The 20,832-nt window shown below is 44.6% G+C and overlaps 1 protein-coding gene across 4 annotated transcripts in view; it reads right to left on the bottom strand.

The window, feature by feature from the left end:
• LOC126263648 (kinesin-like protein KIF14) overlaps positions 1 to 20,832 on the bottom strand; it is a 305,750-nt gene that overhangs the window by 52,829 nt on the left and 232,089 nt on the right. For all 4 annotated transcript variants that reach the window (XM_049960751.1, XM_049960750.1, XM_049960752.1 and 1 more), the window contains one exon: positions 14,069 to 14,209. In XM_049960751.1, the coding sequence (XP_049816708.1) occupies positions 14,069 to 14,209 (141 nt within the window). The remainder of the gene's footprint in view (positions 1 to 14,068; positions 14,210 to 20,832) is intronic.

Raw genomic sequence — 20,832 nt, forward strand, 5'->3', positions numbered from 1 at the left:
CTTTCACATACCGCAATTTATTATGGGGAAGTGTCGACCAATGTGCGTGCCATAAAAAACCTACACGACGACATAAAACGCTCCGTAGATCGGCCGCCTCATTTCCACAGATACCAACGTGTCCCGGGAGCCAGAGGAACGCCACCGAGACGCCACCCAGGTGGAGCAAGTGCAGACAGTCCTGAATCCGGTGGACCAGAGGGTGCACAGGGTAAAGAGCTTGGAGACTGAGGAGAGAGCTGAGAGAATCTGAGCAGATAATGTACTGTATCCGCTGATGGCGGCGGATGTAGTGGACAGCCTGGAGAACAGCGTAAAGCTCCGCAGTATAAACCGAACACGGGTGTAATTTGGGGTGTCGCCAAAAATATAGGCACTCCCTACACCTAATGATGTTTTCGAGCCATCGGTGTAAATAAATGTGGCTTCCGTCATTTGTGCACATAGAGCAGCAAATGCCCGACGATAAACAAATGAAGGGGTACCATCCTTGGGAAATCGACAAAGGTCATGGAGCAGGCAGACCCGGGGACGGAGCCAAGGCGGTGCTGTACACCAAGTTGTCAAGAAGGTTTTAGGAAAGCGGAAGGAAAGAGAATGGAGCAGTTGACGGAAGCGGACTCCCGGTGGTAGTAGGGAGGAGGGGCGGCCTGCATACCCTACACCAAAGGAGGCGTCGAAAAAAAATGCCATGGGCTGGATTAGCAGGCATGGAAGACAGATGGCTAGCATAACGACTCGGAAGGACTGCTCGCTGATTGGACAGCGGAGGTTCAGCAGTCTCAGCATAAAGGCTTTCCACAGGGCTGGTGTAAAAAGCTCCAGACACTAAACGTAATCCACGGTGGTGGATAGGGTCGAGATGCCGAAGAATAGACGGGCGAGCAGAGGAGTACACTATGCTTCCATAGTCCAATTTCGAGCGCACTAAGGCGCAATAGAGGCAGAGAAGGACCACTCGGTCCGCTCCCCAGGAGGTACCATTCAGGACACAGAGGGTGTTGAGCGTTCGCAGACAGCGAGCCGAAAGATAGGAAACGTGGGAGGACCAGCACGGTTTTCTGTCAAACATAAGACCCAAGAATTTAGTGACGTCTGAAAACGGAAGGTTGACAGGTCCTAGATGTAAGGAGGGTGGAAGAAACTCCCTACGTCGCCAAAAATTAACACAAACGGTCTTACTGGGAGAAAAACGGAAGCCGGTTTCGATGCTCCAAGAGTGGAGGCGATCGAGACATCCTTGAAGACGTCGTTCAAGAAGGCTGGTCCGTTGAGAGCTATAGTAGATCGCAAAATCGTCCACAAAGAGGGAGCCCGAGACATCAGGAAGGAGACAATCCATAATTGGATTTATGGCAATGGCAAACCGTACAACACTCAGCACGGAGCCCTGGGATGCCCCGTTTTCTTGGGAGAAAGTACGGGAGAGAGTAGTGTTCACCCGCACCCTAAATGTGCGCTCTGCCATAAATTCGCAAAGAAAAAGGGGCAGCCGACCTCGAAAGCCCCAAGAGAACAGTGTGCGGAGGATGCCTGTCCTCCAACATGTATCGTATGCTCTCTCCAGATCAAAAAATATTGCTACCGTTTGGCGTTTCCGGAGAAAATTGTTCATGATATAAGTGGAGAGAGCAACAAGATGGTCAATTGCAGAACGATGCTTTTGGAATCCGCATTGGGCAGGTGTTAAAAGACTGCGGGATTCCAGCCACCAAGCTAAACGGTAATTCACCATACGCTCCAAAACCTTACAGACGCTACTCGTGAGAGAAATGGGGCAATAGCTAGAGGGGAGATGTTTGTCCTTTCCAGGTTTCGGAACAGGAACGACGATAGCTTCCCGCCGTCGTCTGGGAAAAGTACTGTCGGTCCAAATTCGATTATAAAGGTGAAGGAGGTAACGCAGACTATGGGTTGATAAATGCAGCAACATTTGGACGTGGATACCATCCGGTTCTGGGGCGGAGGAGCGAGAAGAAGAGAGTGCATGTTGGAGTTCCCGCATGGAGAAAACAGTATTGTAGCTTTCGCGATTTTGAGAGGAGAAAGCAAGATATCGCACTTCCGCTGCACGTTTCTTCGGGAGAAACGCTGGCGGGTAATTTGAAGAGCTCGAAATCTCAGCAAAGTGCTGACCCAATGAGTTAGAAATTGTGACGGGGTCCACTAATGTATCATGCGCGACAGTGAGCCCAGAGACCGGGGAGAAACTAGGCGTGCCTGGGAACCGTCGAAGCCGACTCCAAACTTCCGAGGAGGGAGTGAAGGTGTTAAATGAGCTAATAAAGAATTTCCAGCTTGCCTTCTTGCTATCAAGGATGACACGACGGCATCGCGCACGGAACTGCTCATAGCGGATACAGTTGGCCAAAGTAGGATGGTGGCGGAAAACGCGAAGAGCACGCCGCCGCTCATGTATTGCGTCACGGCAAGCCTCGTTCCACCAAGGAACTGGGGGGCGACGGGGCAATTCGGAGGTAAGTGGTATTGAACGTTCCGCAGCTGTAAGAATAACGTTGGTAATATGTGTGACCTCATCGTCGACGCTGGGAAAGTGACGGTCATCGAATGTCGCTAGAGACGAAAAAAGTGTCCAATCGGCTTGGGCAAACTTCCAGCGTCGCGGGCGCATATAAGGCAGTTGAGGTTGCAGTCTAAGGTCACATGGAAAGTGGTCACTCGAGTGTGTATCATCAAGGGCGAACCATTCGAAGCGCCGAGCCAGCGGAACAGTACCGACCGCAAAGTCCAAATGAGATAAATTTGTCGTGGAGGCAGACAAAAATGTGGGGACCCCAGTGTTGAGGCAAACTAGATCCGCTTGGTGGAACACATCTAGCAATAGTGAGCCACGTGGACAAGGATGTGGAGATCTCCAAAGCGGGTGGTGGGCATTGAAGTCCCCAAACAGCAAATAGGGGGGTGGAAGCTGACCAAGAAGATGAAGGAGATCAGCTCGTGCCATTGGTGTGGACGATGGAATGTATACAGTACAAAGAGAGAACGTGTATCCAGAAAGGGAAAGACGGACGGCGACAGCTTGGAAGGAAGTGTTTAAGTGGATTGGGTGATAATGGAGAGTATCATGGAGAAGAATCATGAGTCCTCCATGGGCTGGAGTGCCTTCAACAGAGGGGAGATCATATCGGACGGACTGAAAATGAGGGAGAACAAAGCGGTCATGGGGACGCAGCTTTGTTTCCTGAAGACAGAAGATGACCGGCGAGTAGGATTGTAAGAGGATCGACAATTCATCCCGATTGGCTCGAATGCCGCGGATATTCCAGTGGATAATGGACATAGGGTGAACAGAAAATGGAGGAATGTGACCAAAGTTGCTGTCAACTCAACGACTGCTCAGAGCTTGCGACCGACAGCATGGAATGGCATTCAGCCGAAGGCAGAAGATCCTGACCCATAGGTTGTTCAGGAGCAGCTCCTGCCACCAGCGATCGGCCGGTTGATCGGTCGCCAGCAGTGCGCCTCGCCGACACAGAAGACGACCGAGGGCGATTTCCGCCAGGTGGTGCTGTAGATGGGACATGCCTTGGCGGAGAAGGAGATGAACTGGGTTTCTTTGTAGCCTTCTTGGAAATATGATGTTTAGAAGAAGGAGGAATCGATGGTTGTGAAGTTGGGGTACGTAAAAAATCTTCACGAGTACGCTCTTTTTTCGAAGTCTTGGTGTCTGACTTTTGGGCTCGAGATTTAGCAGAACCCGATGAAGGGTCAGTCATAGAGAGGGCAGGCGAAAGTGGTGAGGTTGAATGGGCGATCTTTGCGCTGGCCGATCTGACGACCATGGCACTAAAGGTGAGGTCGCAAGTCTGTGTGGCCGCCTCCTTTGTTGGCCGAGGAGAAGCAAGGACAGTGCTGTATTTTCCTGTCTGAGGCACGGTAGGCTGTCGACTGGCGAATAATTTTCGAGCAGCAAAGGTCGACACCTTTTCCTTCACTCTGATTTCCTGGATGAGCTTTTCGTCCTTAAAAAGGGGGCAATCACGAGAGGAAGCAGCGTGGTCACCCATACAGTTGATGCAGCGAGGGGATGGACGTGGACAAGCACCCTCATGGGCATCCTTGCCACACGTAACACATTTGGCCGGATTGGAACAGGACTGGCTGGTGTGATTGAACCGCTGACACCAATAGCAACGCGTAGGGTTTGGGACGTAAGGGCGAATGGAAATTATCTCATAGCCGGCTTTGATTTTCGATGGGAGTTGAACTTTGTCAAATGTCAAGAAGACAGTGCGGGTTGGAATGATGTTCGTGTCAACCCTTTTCATAACTCTATGAACGGCCGTTACGCCCTGGTCAGACAGGTAGTGCTGAATTTCTTCGTCAGACAATCCATCGAGGGAGCGTGTATAAACGACTCCACGCGAGGAATTTAAAGTGCGGTGGGCTTCAACCCGGACAGGGAAGGTGTGGAGCAGTGAGGTACGCAGCAATTTTTGTGCCTGGAGGGCACCGACTGTTTCTAACAACAAGGTGCCATTCCGTAATCTGGAAAAGGACTTTACAGGACCTGCAATTGCGTCGACACCTTTCTGAATAATAAAAAGGTTGACTGTGGAGAAGTCGTGACCTTCGTCAGACCGAGAAACAACAAGGAACTGTGGCAACGATGGAAGAACTGTCTGTGGCTGAGACTCAGTGAACTTACGCTTGTGAGCAGACATAGTGGAAAGTGAGGAAACCATTGCGGAAGAATCCCCAATGATTACCGGCATCTCCGATGGCGCGCTCCTCCCTTGTGGGGGCCCTCTCTGAAGGCATTCCCGCTTTAGGTGATTGTTCACACCTCAGGTCACACCTCCCGACAAACGGACGGAGGGACCAATCGGCACTTTCGGAAGGTATCAGCTCGGGTAATCAGCCCTCCCTGGGCCTGGCCGTTACCAGGGGGTACGTACGTGTCCTACCTGTCTACCCGGGGCGGGGAATTACGCGTTACCCCGTCACCGGCTACGCACAAAAATGCGTGGGTCAGCCTTCAGACACGCACAGGGAGGAAGAAAGAGAAAGGGAAAACAAAGAAAGAGAAAGGGAAAACAAAGAAAGAGAAAGGAAAGAGGAGAGGTCTCAAACGCCGCAGCGGAGAAAAGGGTAAAGAGAAGAGGTAAGGAAAAGAGAAGGACAAAGGAAGAATGAAGACATACAAGCAGAGAAGGCGAAGAATGCGGTACATTTATGAGCGTCCGTCTCCGGACGTAGGCACAAACCATACTCCCAGAGGGGGAGAAAGGGAAGGATAGAGCCAGAGGTGAGGGGAGGAGGGGCGAAGATGGGGGAGAGGGAAGGATGCGGAAAAGGAAGGTATGCAGCCCGGAAAGGAAAGAGGGCCACATTAGCTCGGGGTCCCGTGCTCGCTACGCACATATCCAAAAAAGAGTTGTGGACCCCCTGGGGGTATCATTAATACTGTCAAGCCCATTGCCCAAATATTTCATTTTTAGCTTTGAAGCACTTGGAGTGGTTGAAGCTAATTCAAGTGTTTTATCACATTGTATTTCAGTATTATCAGAGTTAATCTGTTTGGTAAACCAACTCCTATAAAATTTACGTTGCTTAGCAGCAAATTTCTGAATTTATCCCATTGCTTTCAAGTGGAATAAGAAAGTCACACACACAATACGAAACTCACACACACACAATTACTTCCCTGTAAACAAAATATTTGTTCCAAAACAGCAGCAAACAATACTAAACTCTCTGTATAAACAAAAGATAAGCTTTTGCAGGTTAGTCAACCTAAGGGACTAAAGTATCATAAAAACGGAACAAATGAAAGCAAAACTTTATTTTTAACAGAGCTGACTGTGTGCCATGGGGACATCGTGGTGCATGCAGCCACTTTTAAATTCTTATAATTTGGTACTTTCTGTGGTCCATTTTCCTGGAAGTAAACTTTTTCTAGTTAAAAAAACTACAGTTATTTTTTTAAAACAAAAATTAAAAATATGATTCTTTGACAGTTATTCACGTACAAATCCCCTTAACTATCAGCAGCAGAGTCATATTTAGCAGTGTTCTCCATGCCTGTACAGACGGATCTGCTCCACGCCAAGTGTTCCTATTGTCTCAATGGTATATCAGTTGCACTTCTTTATAGTCATTTTTGATTGGAAATGAAGCATTGTGTTTTATTCCTCTTCACAGACTATATGAACTGAAGATGATCTCTTAGAAGATTGAAACCATTCAGCTAAAACTAAAAATAAACAACTTAATTGCAATCATGACTGTGTGCATTGAAGTTATAGTATTTCCAGTAGTTATCATTTTGCAGAAATATCTTTCTGTATTCAGCTTTATTTATTGCAGTGGCGACAAAATCATGGCTTCAATAAGGGATATGTCTGAACAGCTGGTGAGCACATTACATGGTGCATACAGACCACATGAGAATATTACAACTGATTAACAACTGGTAACTTTTGGGGGCAGGTGTCCTTTTTTGGCAGTATATCCCCTCAAACCTCAGAAAGTATAGTATCCTAATCTAGGCTGCATGTAACAGCACTAATTATATTTTGTTACAAAGCTGCAGGTGTACACAGGAAAAGACAAAGACTAGCCTAGAGAGAAATAAATCAGCCAAAAACAGCATTGTTTGATTTGACAGAAAATTCATCCAGGAGGAGCTTACAAAACGCTTGTTCGTCCGATTCTTGAGTATTGCTCATCAGTATGGGACCCTTACCAGGTTGGATTAATAGAAGAGATAGACATGATCCAGCGAAAAGCAGCGCGATTCGTCATGGGGACATTTAGTCAGCGCGAGAGCGTTACGGAGATGCTGAACAAGCTCCAATGGCGGACACTTCAAGAAAGGCGTTACGCAATACGGAGAGGTTTATTATCGAAATTACGAGAGAGCACATTCCGGGAAGAGATGGGCAACATATTACTACCGCCCACATATATCTCGCGTAATGATCACAACGAAAAGATCCGAGAAATTAGAGCAAATACGGAGACTTACAAGCAGTCGTTCTTCCCACGCACAATTCGTGAATGGAACAGGGAAGGGGGGATCAGATAGTGGTACAATAAGTACCCTCCGCCACACACCGTAAGGTGGCTCGCGGAGTATAGATGTAGATGTAGATGTAGAGGGTAGAAATATCACAACAATAATTTCTTCACAAGTTTCAAGATGACAAAGGAATCAGAATGGAAACAAATGATTCTGCTTGGTATAATAACGAAAAATTGTTGTGAACTATTGGCAGACTTTGTTGTAGGGAGGGGAAGAACTGCAGCTTCAAGTCTCTCCAGATTCCAGGAATCAGCTACAATAGTCTCCTCTTGTTCAAATAGGGGTAAGATGGTGACACTGCTAAGTACTAAGCATGTCAAAGAGGAAGTAGGTGAAACAAAAAAACCAATTATAGTCCTAGGCCAGAATGCAAATACAATATTCCAGTGCAAGTATTATTCTGAATTACAATGTGAAGTTCCTCCAGACATGCACGCATATCTGAAGGAACAGGCACTGTGGTGACTAAAGCTGTTATGAAACAGATGAAGTATATTCCCAGTTGTGGCTATGGACAACCACCAACTTGCAATAAGCGCAAAATCCAGGTTTGGGTCCTGTTCCATTATACAGCTGATAGTAGTCCATATTCACAACTGCATATATATTTCATGTATATAATACAAATAAGTCAGTGTATATACAGGGTTATTACAAATGATTGAAGCGATTTCACAGCTCTACAATAACTTTATTATTTGAGATATTTTCACAATGCTTTGCACACACATACAAAAACTCAAAAAGTTTTTTTTAGGCATTCACAAATGTTCGATATGTGCCCCTTTAGTGATTCGGCAGACATCAAACCGATAATCAAGTTCCTCCCACACTCGGCGCAGCATGTCCCCATCAATGAGTTCCAAAGCATCGTTGATGCGAGCTCGCAGTTCTGGCACGTTTCTTGGTAGAGGAGGTTTAAACACTGAATCTTTCACATAACCCCACAGAAAGAAATCGCATGGGGTTAAGTCGGGAGAGCGTGGAGGCCATGACATGAATTGCTGATCATGATCTCCACCGTGACCAATCCATCGGTTTTCCAATCTCCTGTTTAAGAAATGCCGAACATCATGATGGAAGTGCGGTGGAGCACCATCCTGTTGAAAGATGAAGTCGGCGCTGTCGGTCTCCAGTTGTGGCATGAGTCAATTTTCCAGCATGTCCAGATACACGTGTCCTGTAACGCTTTTTTCGCAGAAGAAAAAGGGGCCGTAAACTTTAAACCGTGAGATTGCACAAAACATGTTAACTTTTGGTGAATTGCGAATTTGCTGCACAAATGCGTGAGGATTCTCTACCGCCCAGACTCGCACATTGTGTCTGTTCACTTCACCATTAAGAAAAAATGTTGCTTCATCACTGAAAACAAGTTTCGCACTGAACGCATCCTCTTCCATGAGCTGTTGCAACCGCGCCGAAAATTCAAAACGTTTGACTTTGTCATCGGGTGTCAGGGCTTGTAGCAATTGTAAATGGTAAGGCTTCTGCTTTAGCCTTTTCCCTAAGATTTTCCAAACCGGCGGCTGTGGTACGTTTAGCTCCCTGCTTGCTTTATTCGTCGACTTCCGCGAGCTACGCGTGAAACTTGCCCGCACGCGTTCAACCGTTTCTTCGCTCACTGCAGGCCGACCCGTTGATTTCCCCTTACAGAGGCATCCAGAAGCTTTAAACTGCGCATACCATCGCCGAATGGAGTTAGCAGTTGGTGGATCTTTGTTGAACTTCGTCCTGAAGTGTCGTTGCACTGTTATGACTGACTGATGTTAGTGCATTTCAAGCACGACATACGCTTTCTCGGCTCCTGTCGCCATTTTGTCTCACTGCGCTCTCGAGCGCTCTGGCGGCAGAAACCTGAAGTGCGGCTTCAGCCGAACAAAACTTTATGAGTTTTTCTACGTATCTGTAGTGTGTCGTGACCATATGTCAATGAATGGAGCTACAGTGAATTTATGAAATCGCTTCAATCATTTGTAATAGCCCTGTACAATAGACAAATTAGTCAGGAGCTATACCACAAAAGTATGACAAGAAGATTGCCCATGTTTATTTTTTTATAATATTTTGGTTATTAGTCATTCAGTGTTTTCATAATTTTTCTGGACTTAACTCCTGGATTTGAGAAAGGTATCTACTACAAAAGAGCAGCATTCCTTCTTGAAGTGGGATCATCTCTCTTACACATTAACAGAAGTCAGAGCAGCAAAGCTCCTGTTCTTCCTTCAGCACAAGTGCAAGGAAGGGGGGCTAAAATATGGACAGTGCTCTCTATGTAAATGATCTGTTGATAGAAAACATAAAAAACAGTGCAAATGACTTATTTCTTTTATCTGTAATAATATTTGGAGTTGCTGTGTTGTAAATGCAAGGTTGTTCAATATAAAGGACAAAGACAACATCTGAAAGTTCTTATACATGAGGTTTTCCTGCTTTCAATTCAGTTATGTGCGTTTTTATGTCAGTTCAGAAGTATATCAAATACTGCCAATAGATCCTGTGTAAATTACTTGGAATCTTTATGACCCCAGTGGTACTCAATGAAACAAAACAATCTTGGTACGAGAAGGAATAAGAAAGCTGAATAGAACTGCTGTTAATGTGTTATTCTCAGAGAGCTACCACCTCAAAAAAATTTGACAAAACAGGTAGTAGGAGATTAGTCAATAATTATAGGTCACTTGCTTATCTCCACTTTTGCAAGAGAGTGTTGCTGCTGTGTGCCATGAACATGAATTTCGCAGCATTTTGATTTCCTTCCCATCCAGCCATCCATGGCAGCACTTTTCTGGCGTTCATAATTTGACCAGAGGGTTGTCTTTGTTTGAGCTGCAGCTGCGACACTCCGAGGTTAGCTGGGGTGGCGAGATGTAGAAAAAGTTAGTCAGCCAGCAAGCAAATGAAACCAACATCATCTGGAGTCCAGTGACATCGTAGTGTTGGAAGTGATGGACAGGCCTTGAGAGTGTTGCCAGGAGGAGGAGGAGGAGGAGGAGATTACTGTTTAACGTCCCGTCGACAACGAGGTCATTAGAGACGGAGCACAAGCTCGGATTAAGGAAGGATGAGGAAGGAAATCAGTCGTGCCATTTCTAAGGAACCATCCCGGCATTTGCCTGAAGCGATTTAGGGAAATCACGGAAAACCTAAATCAGGACGGCCGGACGCGGGATTGAACCGTCGTCCTCCCAAATAGTGTTGCCAGGAGCCAGACTGGCACAACAGCTGAGGTGTACTTAATGACTGGCTGGCCCTGAAGATGGAGTGATAAGTAAGTCAGCTGTAACAAGTGGTAAAGGCACCATCTACAGGCCAACAGCTCTGCCACAGTGGAAGAGGTGGACAAACATGTGGCAAACTGTCACGGCCAAGGATCGATGCAGTGGCCATGGTTGTCCGTATTGGCTGGCCGAGCCTTGATGTGTCAGTCAGTGGACAACTTCAGCCACTGTCGGAAGCCACAGTGGCTAGCAGTATGCAAGTCATGAGGTAGCAGCGGTCCTGTATTGGAGCCCTCTCCAGAGTTGTCCTGGATGATGCCTGTCGAGTCCAAGCTGCTGTCGAGAGCCACAGTTGGAGCAGAGCAGAGAGTTAGTTGGCGACCAACAACCAAGCCATTAGTTCAGCTAGAATGTGTTGTGCCTAGGAGCCAGGCAGTCAACAACAATGAGGGGCAACACCTACCCAGAGGGCAGGTGTGTCTTCACCTGGGGGTCAAAGAAGACGGCATCCACAACTGGAAACAGAGAAGAGCTTTCTTTTTTTTTTTCCGCTGTGGTTTATGGAGCACTAGGAGTGTGCTTTAGTGGTCTGAAGTGTCTGGCAGGCAGCTGACAAGCTGTCAGACTGAAATTACTGGACGGCAGATACTAGTAATGTGTTTTGAATAGTGGCTCGTGTATGTGTTTTGAATATTCATGTTTGTTACATTTTACAATATTACATGGTGTGGTCATGGGGGTGCAAGCATGTGATTTTTGTGCTGTGCCTTATCTCCACTGTACACAGGAATCCTATATACAATTTGTAATCACACTGAAGGTGTATTCAACTGATGTACATAGCTGTAAGTTCTCTGAATTTTGTGTTGCTGTTATTGTCTGTAGGCTAGGTAGCACTGCTGTATGTAGTGTAAGTAAGTTGCTAGTGGAGATCCTTGGTAGTAGAGGTAGATCCTATTGTGATTTTAATAATTGTTTCTACTGTGTTTCTATGACTGTCCAATTGTAACAAGCTATAGGCAGAGAGGTTGAATATTGTGCTTTCTATTCTGTTGCCCTCAGTTGGCACCTGCTTGTGTCTTAAACGGGCTGAAGTACATTTGAATTTTATACGTATTGCATAGCTCAGGGATATTTTTTTAAATTTATTTTATTATTATGTTATGCTTATTTTAAAGAAGTATTAGCTATAGGCAGAATATTGTTGATTCATTATTAATTGCCTGACATTCTGTTGGTGTCATTGTGTTTGTGTGTTAATAAATGGTTTTATAAAATAAGACCACACCTGCAAAACCCACCAACCCAAACCCTAATTCACCCAGAACCCGCACTACAACAGCATACTTAAGTCTTTCAGGAAATACACCTTGACTCATCAACTGGTTACCACTGCAACTAAAGAAGCAACAAGGGGAGAGCTGGTGGGGGGTGGGAGGAGGAGGGGTGGGGGGACACCACATGAGCATGATTTTAGTACTTTGGTTGAAATACCATAACAGCCAGAAGATTTACTGTTTTTTAATGATCTAATGATTTTTTTTGTGATCTCTCCAACAGATTACCTGGCAAAACTGATGTCTTCTGGTGGAGTACGACATGTCTGCCTAAATCAGTCTAATGGATCTGCTTTCCAATTGTTCCTTTTTGTCAGTGTACGTGCTGCTAGGAAGAATTCACTGAATTTAGTAGCCAGAAGTTTGATGTAATATCAGCTGTCTCACTGTTGTTGCCATGGCAGAGCTGAATATCTCTTGCCTTGCTGAGTTTATTCTTTTTATGCCTAATAAGGCTCCAAACTGCATTTGTTTTAAATTTGGACTTTTTTTATTTTTAGTGCACTATATGTGGTTTTTGCCTTTTAGAGACATAGTAAAATTTTCTGCAATAAGCTGAAAGCACTCCTTTGTGTATTAGAACTAGTTCTCTGCATTAAATAAAGCTCCATCTTTCTGGCATAAGACACTTTGAGCAAACATATTAGCCACCCTTTCTCAAGGCTGCCACTGACACTTGTTCCTGAAAACTGAAAATATAATAATGTAAGAATGTTTTTAAGAAATAAATTTCAGTTTTACTGTATGTCCTTTGTAAACTACTTCTCATTATTCATTATGTTAATTGTCTTTGAATAGTGTAAATGAGTCAGTACTGTTTGGCCATGATATGAAGATACTTTGTGTAGTGGGTGTTGGGAGGTACAGGAGGCAGGCCTTGCCCCCACATTAGGGCTACAATCGGTGAGGAGCAATGAGGTGAACACTGACTACACCTCACACTGTTGGCACCATTACCTGTTTTATGATTATATGTGAGTAGCTGTGACAATCACAAAAATATTCGTAGCACTCTGAGACAAACGAATAACTTCCAACATATGCAGATTTTCTCTGTTAATGGCAACACTAGTAAAAACGATCTTCCTGCAATATGCAAAACACTGTTAATGATTCTATGAAATTGTATGTTTTCCTTCTAAGTTGAACCTGATTGATACTTTATTGCTGTCATCTGATCATCATTGGCACGTCATTTATTATAGCCCTCACATATATTCCGTGAAATACATTTGGGTTTAGAAATAAATGATCCCCTGCAATTTTTATTGCACCACCTTCCTACTGGGGTGAAATCAGTATTAAAATTTCCACATACATTAACATCACACTTATTCCAACCAAGTCTCATTGGTACACCTTCTACTTGTTTAATATAGACTAAAATGTTTTGATATTGGGAGCCCGTACGCTGGCAGAAATGCTACCTCATTTGTTTCCAAGTCTATTACAGAACTACAGATCTCATAGAGCTGTTCAGTAGAGTACTCATTTATGTCTATGGCTTTGGACTTTATTTCACTTTCTGTGCATAAAGCCACTTCCCATTTGCTGAAATCAATCAGGTGCAGCTAATCAATTTCTGTCACTTGAAAATGTTGTTCTGTTATGAATAGCACACCTGTAAGAATAGCTTTTGATTTTTCTGTCTTGTACTAACAAGAGAAGCTCCTCTTTCGCATTTAATAGGCAGTTGTGATCTGATGGACAAGTTTAATGTTTTACAATTGTTATTCTTGAAATACTTTTTTCCGTTTCTCCACTTATTGTTGAACTGTGTCTATAATTATTCCTCAGCTTTTCTTTTCGAAATATTTACCATAAAAAAGGCCCAGTGGTCTTATCGGAAATTATACAGGTTGAACAGATCTGGTTACAGTGAATGCTTCTGGGAATTAGGTGTGCAAGTAAATTCTTAATGGAAATATTTACGGTAAAGTGATTCTAACACTTACTGACAGTAAGACAAGTGTAAATTGGTAGATGCCTATTTAAGGGCTGCACTAGTGCCATTCAGTCTCCTCCTCTGCTCTGTACTTACCATAAATAAAACTTGCCACTTGCACAATGTTTGTAATAAAAACTTCTGGTTTTGGATGATATCTTTCAACTTCAGTCATATGAATATGGGCAACCATAATCACATTGTGTAGGATGGGTAACTCTGTCCAGTTACAAAGAGTGAGACACCAACAGCAATGAAATTACATCCATCATCCGATGTGACTTGACAGGGTATACTTTTGGACACCAGGTGCCTCCAGATTTCATACCACAGCATCCAACACAGATGTGAACCTACATCATCATTAAGCAGGGGACACCATGGAGCAGCTCACATACACCACTGTCCTGGACTTCCTACTAGCTGACTAGTTGTCAACATTCAATAAAGAAAACTGTGGCAGAGGTGAGTTATTAATTCCGACACACACACAGAAAAAAGAAGTTTCTATTGTACTTACCGGTTCGTGGACTCTCAGCTGATGCAACCAATCAGCAAAAAAGTCAGGTTCCCAGACTGCAACTACATCACATTCAGTATCATATACTTTTATGACTGGCATTAATCTGTGATCCTTAACAATGTGTTGGTGATAAAATTCCTGGCAAAGGATATAAAGCAGAAAACTACTTTCAAATTATTGCAGAAATAATTAAACAATACTTATCTGTATATTATTTCCATGAACTCAAAAATCAATAAAAACATAATTATAGTATACCTAGTGCAAGCAATTAATACTTTAAGAAGAACAACATATGGCTGTGTCTACATTTTTCTTCCTTAAGTACTAAAAGTATTTTCCCTATAATGCAGACACCAACAAAGACAGAAAAAGGGGGGCAAGGATTTTGCATTTACATTTTTATGGACAGAAGATGTGTGTCACTTCCAATACATCTTACCACCAATCCTATTACAAACGTCTAAACGTTTTAATTGTTGAAGAAATGCAGCTGTAACAGTGGGAAAGCAGCACAATATAGAGGAAAAGTGGAGTATACGAATCATTGGAAGAAAATGACAGAAAATGGCATGTAATTTTGGAATGGTAAACTTATGTACATGGCAGGATGAGAATGAGGAATGCTTGAAGTGAAAGTATGAGGGAGATGAAGGGGAAATACCAACCAAAAGCAAATGCCCCAAAATAAAGATTTCATTTATAAAATAATTTCCATTGCAGACCACAGAAGATCCTTAAAACAATCATGTGAAATATGTTTCATTAAGAAATAAAAATCATTTACACAAGACAAGGGTACTAATTCATACGTATAAGACAAATACATCATTGAATTAGCAAATGAGAAAATAAGGCGGTACACAATAATGTGCATGACGAAAAAAAAGTATATGAAGATATCGGGTTAGTAGAGTAAATTTAATTTGTGTGAGCCCTCTACTGTTTTGACTATTTTAAATGATAATTACCAAATAAACAATCAGACAGACTGATGCCAGTCTTCACAAAAATTAACATTTTTGCACTGCTGAGACCAGAGACACCCAGCCCTTCAACAAATATACAGATCAGTTAGACTACTCTCTGTCATAAGAGAAATTGCTTGAATAACTGATCATAAACAGAATAGCACCAGCATCTGAAGTGCTAATCACAGCAGAAGAAACTTGGTTTTGCCCAAATCAAGAATGTTATTTTGAGGTCTCTCCTCCATCTCTTATTTGGGAACTGTCTTTGAGATAAAGTGTTTCCTTCCGAGATATATCCACAGTGTGTGATACAATCAGCAGAGAGATAATTTTCATTAAATTGATCAGTGCAATTCCTGTAAAAAGAACATGTCCTTTACTGAATAATAAGCTGAATCTCCAGCTATTCCAATTTTACTTTGGTCAAGGGCAAAGGTAAAGGTGAATTTCACAAACTGAACAATGGGTATCCTCAAGGCTCTACTCTGCCCCTAGGCTGTTTAGCCTATACTCCCATGGATTGCCAGAAACTTTGTCAGATTTTTACACATCTCAGATATCTATCTGCCTAGTGGTTCAACAGGCCAAAGTTTTAGAAGCAGAAGAAATTGTGACCAGGGACTTGCAAGTATTAGATACATAATATACGAGGCAGGAGCTCCATGCAAACCCAATGAAAAACTGCTGTACACTTGACTCTCGCTAATCCGGCATTCAAGTCGTCCTGCCTCTCAGCAATCCAGTGCACATCCAAAAACACATGCACAATGAATTATCATGCTTAGTTAAACAATGCTTTATATACTGTATTTGAAGTTGTAGATTTCTTTACAGCTCGGAATCATGTCTTCTAAAAGGAAACACGTTACGCTAGATATCAAGCAGAAACTTGAACTTTTAGATAAGTTAAATTGAGGTTCTTCGCAGAGAGCCATTGCTGCTGAGTTTAATGTTGGAAGAGCAACTATTTATGACACCAGAAAGAAAGAAGGTGTAACTCAACAGTTCTCAACACAAATGAATAGCGAGTTGGGAAAACGGAAGGTTATGCGAAAGAGTGAGAATAAAGAACTGGATGTAGCTATTTACAGATGGTTCATACAACAACACAGTAAAGGAATTACAGTCAGCGCCCCGATTATAAAGGAAAAAGCAGCTGCGTTTAACAAACAACTTGATGGTAGTAACTCGTTTGCAACGAGCGAAGGTTGGCTATCTAACTGGAAAAAATGACCTGGCATTCGGCAGCTGACAGTCACTGGGGAAAGTCACTCAGCTAATGATAAGGATGCTGATGAGTTTGTAAGCAAGATATGGAAGATAATAGAAGAAGGAGATTTAACTGCTGATGCCTTGTATAATGCTGATGAAACAGGACTCTTTTACAAAATGCTTCCTTCAAGCTGCCAAGAATGAGAAAATCTCATTGTTACAAGCAACAGAAACAGCGCGTAACATTAATGGTGTGTTGTAATGCAAATGGGGGTCAAACTACCGCTTATGGTGATCGGAAAATCCCAACATCCATGTTGTTTTCAACAGACTGACATAAATACTCTACCATTGCAGTATCGTGCTCAGAAGAATGCATGGCTAGGCAGACAAATATTCTCTTGGTGGTTCCATGAAACGTTTGTACCAGCAGTGAGAAAAGAACTAAAGAAGAAAAAGCTTCCACTGAAAGCTATCCTTATACAGTAATTGACAATGCTACCAGTCATCCTTCAGATGTTTCTCTAAAGTCCGCTAGTAAGCATGTACAAGCACTGTTTCTCCCATCCAATGTGACAGCCCTAATTCAGCCCATGGACAAGGGAATTTTGGAGTCAATTAAACGTCATTCTCAACATTCACTTCTCGTCTCTTTGCTGAACGAAAGTGAAATCAACTCTACTGAGACTGTGCTGAAGGCATGGAAAGCAATTAACATACGTGATGTTTTCCAAGCAGCCGAAGCATGGGATAAAGAGGAGAGTGCTACCATAATGAAGAGCTGGAGAAAATTGTGACCATCCATTGATGCCGAGTTGGAGCCAGTAGTGAGTGACAGCAATGAGCCAGTCAATTCGGAATTATCAATTACTTTGTACACTGACATGTTCTGCAACCTTCCAGGAGGAGAAGAAATTGATGATGAAGATGTTACTATGTGGCTGAATGAGGAAAATTGTGACATGGACAAAACTTTAACAGATGAAGAAATAATAAAAAGTGTGCAAGAAAGTAATGATGAAAGTGATGAAGAAGAGGACACAGGAGGAGAGAGCATGAAGATTTCCCACACTGCCGGTGCTGATGCTGCCGAGGTCTTCCTGGAGAACATTATGCAACAACCAGATACATGCAGTACCGATGTAATGCTTGTAAAGCAGTTTCATGATAAAGCATGCCTCTGTCATCATTGCGACAGTTAAAAATTAATGTATTTTTGGATTTAATAAAGTACATCCTTTATGTTTTAAAACTGTATCCTTCAGTTTAATAAAGTACAGTACTCTATATACCCTATGCTTTCAAAATAAATAAAAAACGAAATAAAAATAGAAAATAAATTTCAGACACTCCATAATCCGGCACTTCCAGTAATCCGACACCTGTATGTGCCAGGAATGGCCGGATTAGTGAGAGTCTAGTGTATTCTATCTCAGTAACAAAGTACATTATTATCTGGAAATACAGCGCAACAACACTACAAAGTATCTGGGTATCAATGTTGATAGGATACTTAGCTATCAACACCATCTTTGCAGAACAGCTGAAAACATAAAATGGGACTTCATAGAAAACCAACAAAAAGAAAATGAGAATAATAGCAAAGGCCTTGGTTTCTTTATCAGACTTATGGTTAAACAGTTGTGACACACAACAACTCAATATTCAGATTCAGCAAGCTGCTGACATTGCATGTAGCATATCATACACAATATAATTCACCTAGGTTTTATAATCTGACTACAATCTCATCAACTAGTGGAAGAACTGCCATGAATCTGTTACCCACCATTTTCAATCCCAAGACTACATAAAAATATGAGGCCATTCTTTATCCCCGTAAGGTTTCTCCACAATTAAAAATCTGCCAAACGTTTGGACTTCAACCTTTGTACTGCCATTTGGCACAATCTTGAGCACATCATATGTGGAATGGAAAGAACTGCTACTACTCTATACAGCTGGAAATACCAAGAACTTCCAAGTAGTGACTGCAGTGATGTGATACAGGCAGGACCACATATAGTACACGTGTGTCCATTGTGTGCTTTCACTACATCTCTGGAAGAGTTTCATGAGAGCAACTTCAAAGCAGTCAATACACAGCTGTTTATTTGACAGGTTTCCCAAATTTTAGGTTTGTAGTAGTTATATTTCTTTGTGATTGTTCTACGGCATCAAACACTAAATAACAGGTCATGATGCAAATTCTCATCCTCTGTTAGGATACAAGTACGAGGGTTATTCAGAAAGTAAGATCCAAATTGCCATAGCTAATAGAATGACATGTGAACACTGAAATCAAATGACGCCATTTGCATTGGTTTTGTCACAGTCTGCTGTTTACAGTGTCGGTTCAAAATGTTTAAAACAATTCATCAACTGTGAAATATAGTCTGTGATTCAGTTTTTAACAACAAGGAATGTTGCAGCAGCAGAAATTCATTGACAAATAAGTGAAGTGTATGGCCCCAATGGAATGAGTGACAGCAAAACACATAAGTAGGTGGGAACTTTCAAGGATGGATGGGAAAAATGTCCATAATACACCACGATCAGCCCACCCATCAGTTTGGTCGAAGCTGTGGATGAAACGATTCATGAAGACTGGTGGTTCACAATTTCAACTTTAGCAGTGGAATTTCCAAATGTGGAATGGACAACTTTGCACAAAATTGCTCCTGAAAAGTTGCAATGTTGTGAAATGTGCATGTTGGGCTCCAAGGCTACTTACTGAAGAACACAAAATGGAAAAATAGCTTTTTTAGAGCAATTTCATAAGGAAGATGATACATTTTTACAGATAATTGTCACAGAGGATGAGAAATGAGTCAATGGAATGCTATGAGAGGCTGAGGAGAGGCACGAGAGGGGGAAGAGGGCATGGTGGAGCGGGGGGGGGGGGGGGGCGCACGAGGGGGTGGGGGGCAGGAGGGCACGAGGGGGTGGGGGGTAGTAGGACACAAAGGGGGGGAGGACACAAAAGGGGGGGAGGACACGAAGGGAGTGGAGGACACGAAGGGGGGGGGAGGACACGAAGGGGGGGAGGACACGAATGGGGGGGAGGACACGAATGGGGGGGAGGACACGAATGGGGGGGGAGGACACGAAGAGGGGGTGGAGGACACGAAGGGGGGGTGGAGGACACGAAGGGGGGGTGGAGGACACGAAGGGGGGGTAGAGGACACGAAGGGGGGGTGGAGGACACGAAGGGGGGGTGGAGGACACGAAGGGCGGGTGGAGGACACGAAGGGGGGGTGGAGGACACGAAGGGGGGGTGGAGGACACGAAGGGCGGGTGGAGGACACGAAGGGCGGGTGGAGGACACGAAGGGCGGGTGGAGGACACGAAGGGGGGGTAGGACACGAAGGGGGGGGTAGGACACGAAGGGGGGGGGTAGGACACGAAGGGGGGGGTAGGACACGAAGGGGGGGGGTAGGACACGAAGGGGGGGGTAGGACACGAAGGGGGGGGTAGGACACGAAGGGGGGGGAGGACACGAAGGGGGGGGGGAGGACACGAAGAGGGGGGGAGGACACGAAGAGGGGGGGAGGACACGAAGGGGGGGGAGGACACGAAGGGGGGTGGAGGACACGAAGGGGGGTGGAGGACACGAAGGGGGGTGGAGGACACGAAGGGGGGTGGAGGACACGAAGGGGGGTGGAGGACACGAAGGGGGGTGGAGGACACGAAGGGGGGTGGAGGACACGAAGGGGGGTGGAGGACACGAAGGGGGTGGAGGACACGAAGGGGGTGGAGGACACGAAGGGGGGGGAGGACACGAAGGGGGGGAGGACACGAAGGGGTGGGGAGGACACGAAGGGGGGGGAGGACACGAAGGGGTGGGGAGGACACGAAGGGGGGGGAGGACACGAAGGGGGGGAGGACACGAAGGGGGGGAGGACACGAAGGGGGGGAGGACACGAAGGGGGGGAGGACACGAAGGGGGGGGAGGACACGAAGGGGGGGAGGACACGAAGGGGGGGAGGACACGAAGGGGGGGGAGGACACGAAGGGGGGGAGGACACGAAGGGGGTGGAGGACACGAAGGGGGTGGAGGACACGAAGGGGGTGGAGGACACGAAGGGGGTGGAGGACACGAAGGGGGTGGAGGACACGAAGGGGGTGGAGGACACGAAGGGGGTGGAGGACACGAAGGGGGTGGAGGACACGAAGGGGGTGGAGGACACGAAGGGGGTGGAGGACACGAATAGGCATGTTGAAAAGGGCTAAAAAAAGCCATACAGTAATGGAGATCGAAAACTAAAAATGAAATGGCCTTCACCATATTGTAGCGGCGGATAAAAAGTAAAACGTGGTTAACAGCCCACGAGTCATTCGCTAAAATGGCTGATAAATCAGACGGCAAACCGAAGCTGGAACTTAAATGTTTAAAAAAAGGGCATTCCAGCAGGAAGGAGCAGACAGTTAAAATTTGTGCGCAATGTGGCAAATGACGATGGCTTAAAAGGCAGTGCCCAGCCCCGTATACAACCGAGTTAAAATAATCTCCTCCTGGCGGGAGGGCCAAGAGGAGTTTGTACAAGGCAGTGAGAGAAACTTCATAAGCCAAAGCTT

Source organism: Schistocerca nitens, chromosome 6 (assembly GCF_023898315.1).
Source record: "Schistocerca nitens isolate TAMUIC-IGC-003100 chromosome 6, iqSchNite1.1, whole genome shotgun sequence".
Classification (NCBI taxonomy): Eukaryota; Metazoa; Arthropoda; class Insecta; order Orthoptera; family Acrididae; genus Schistocerca; species Schistocerca nitens.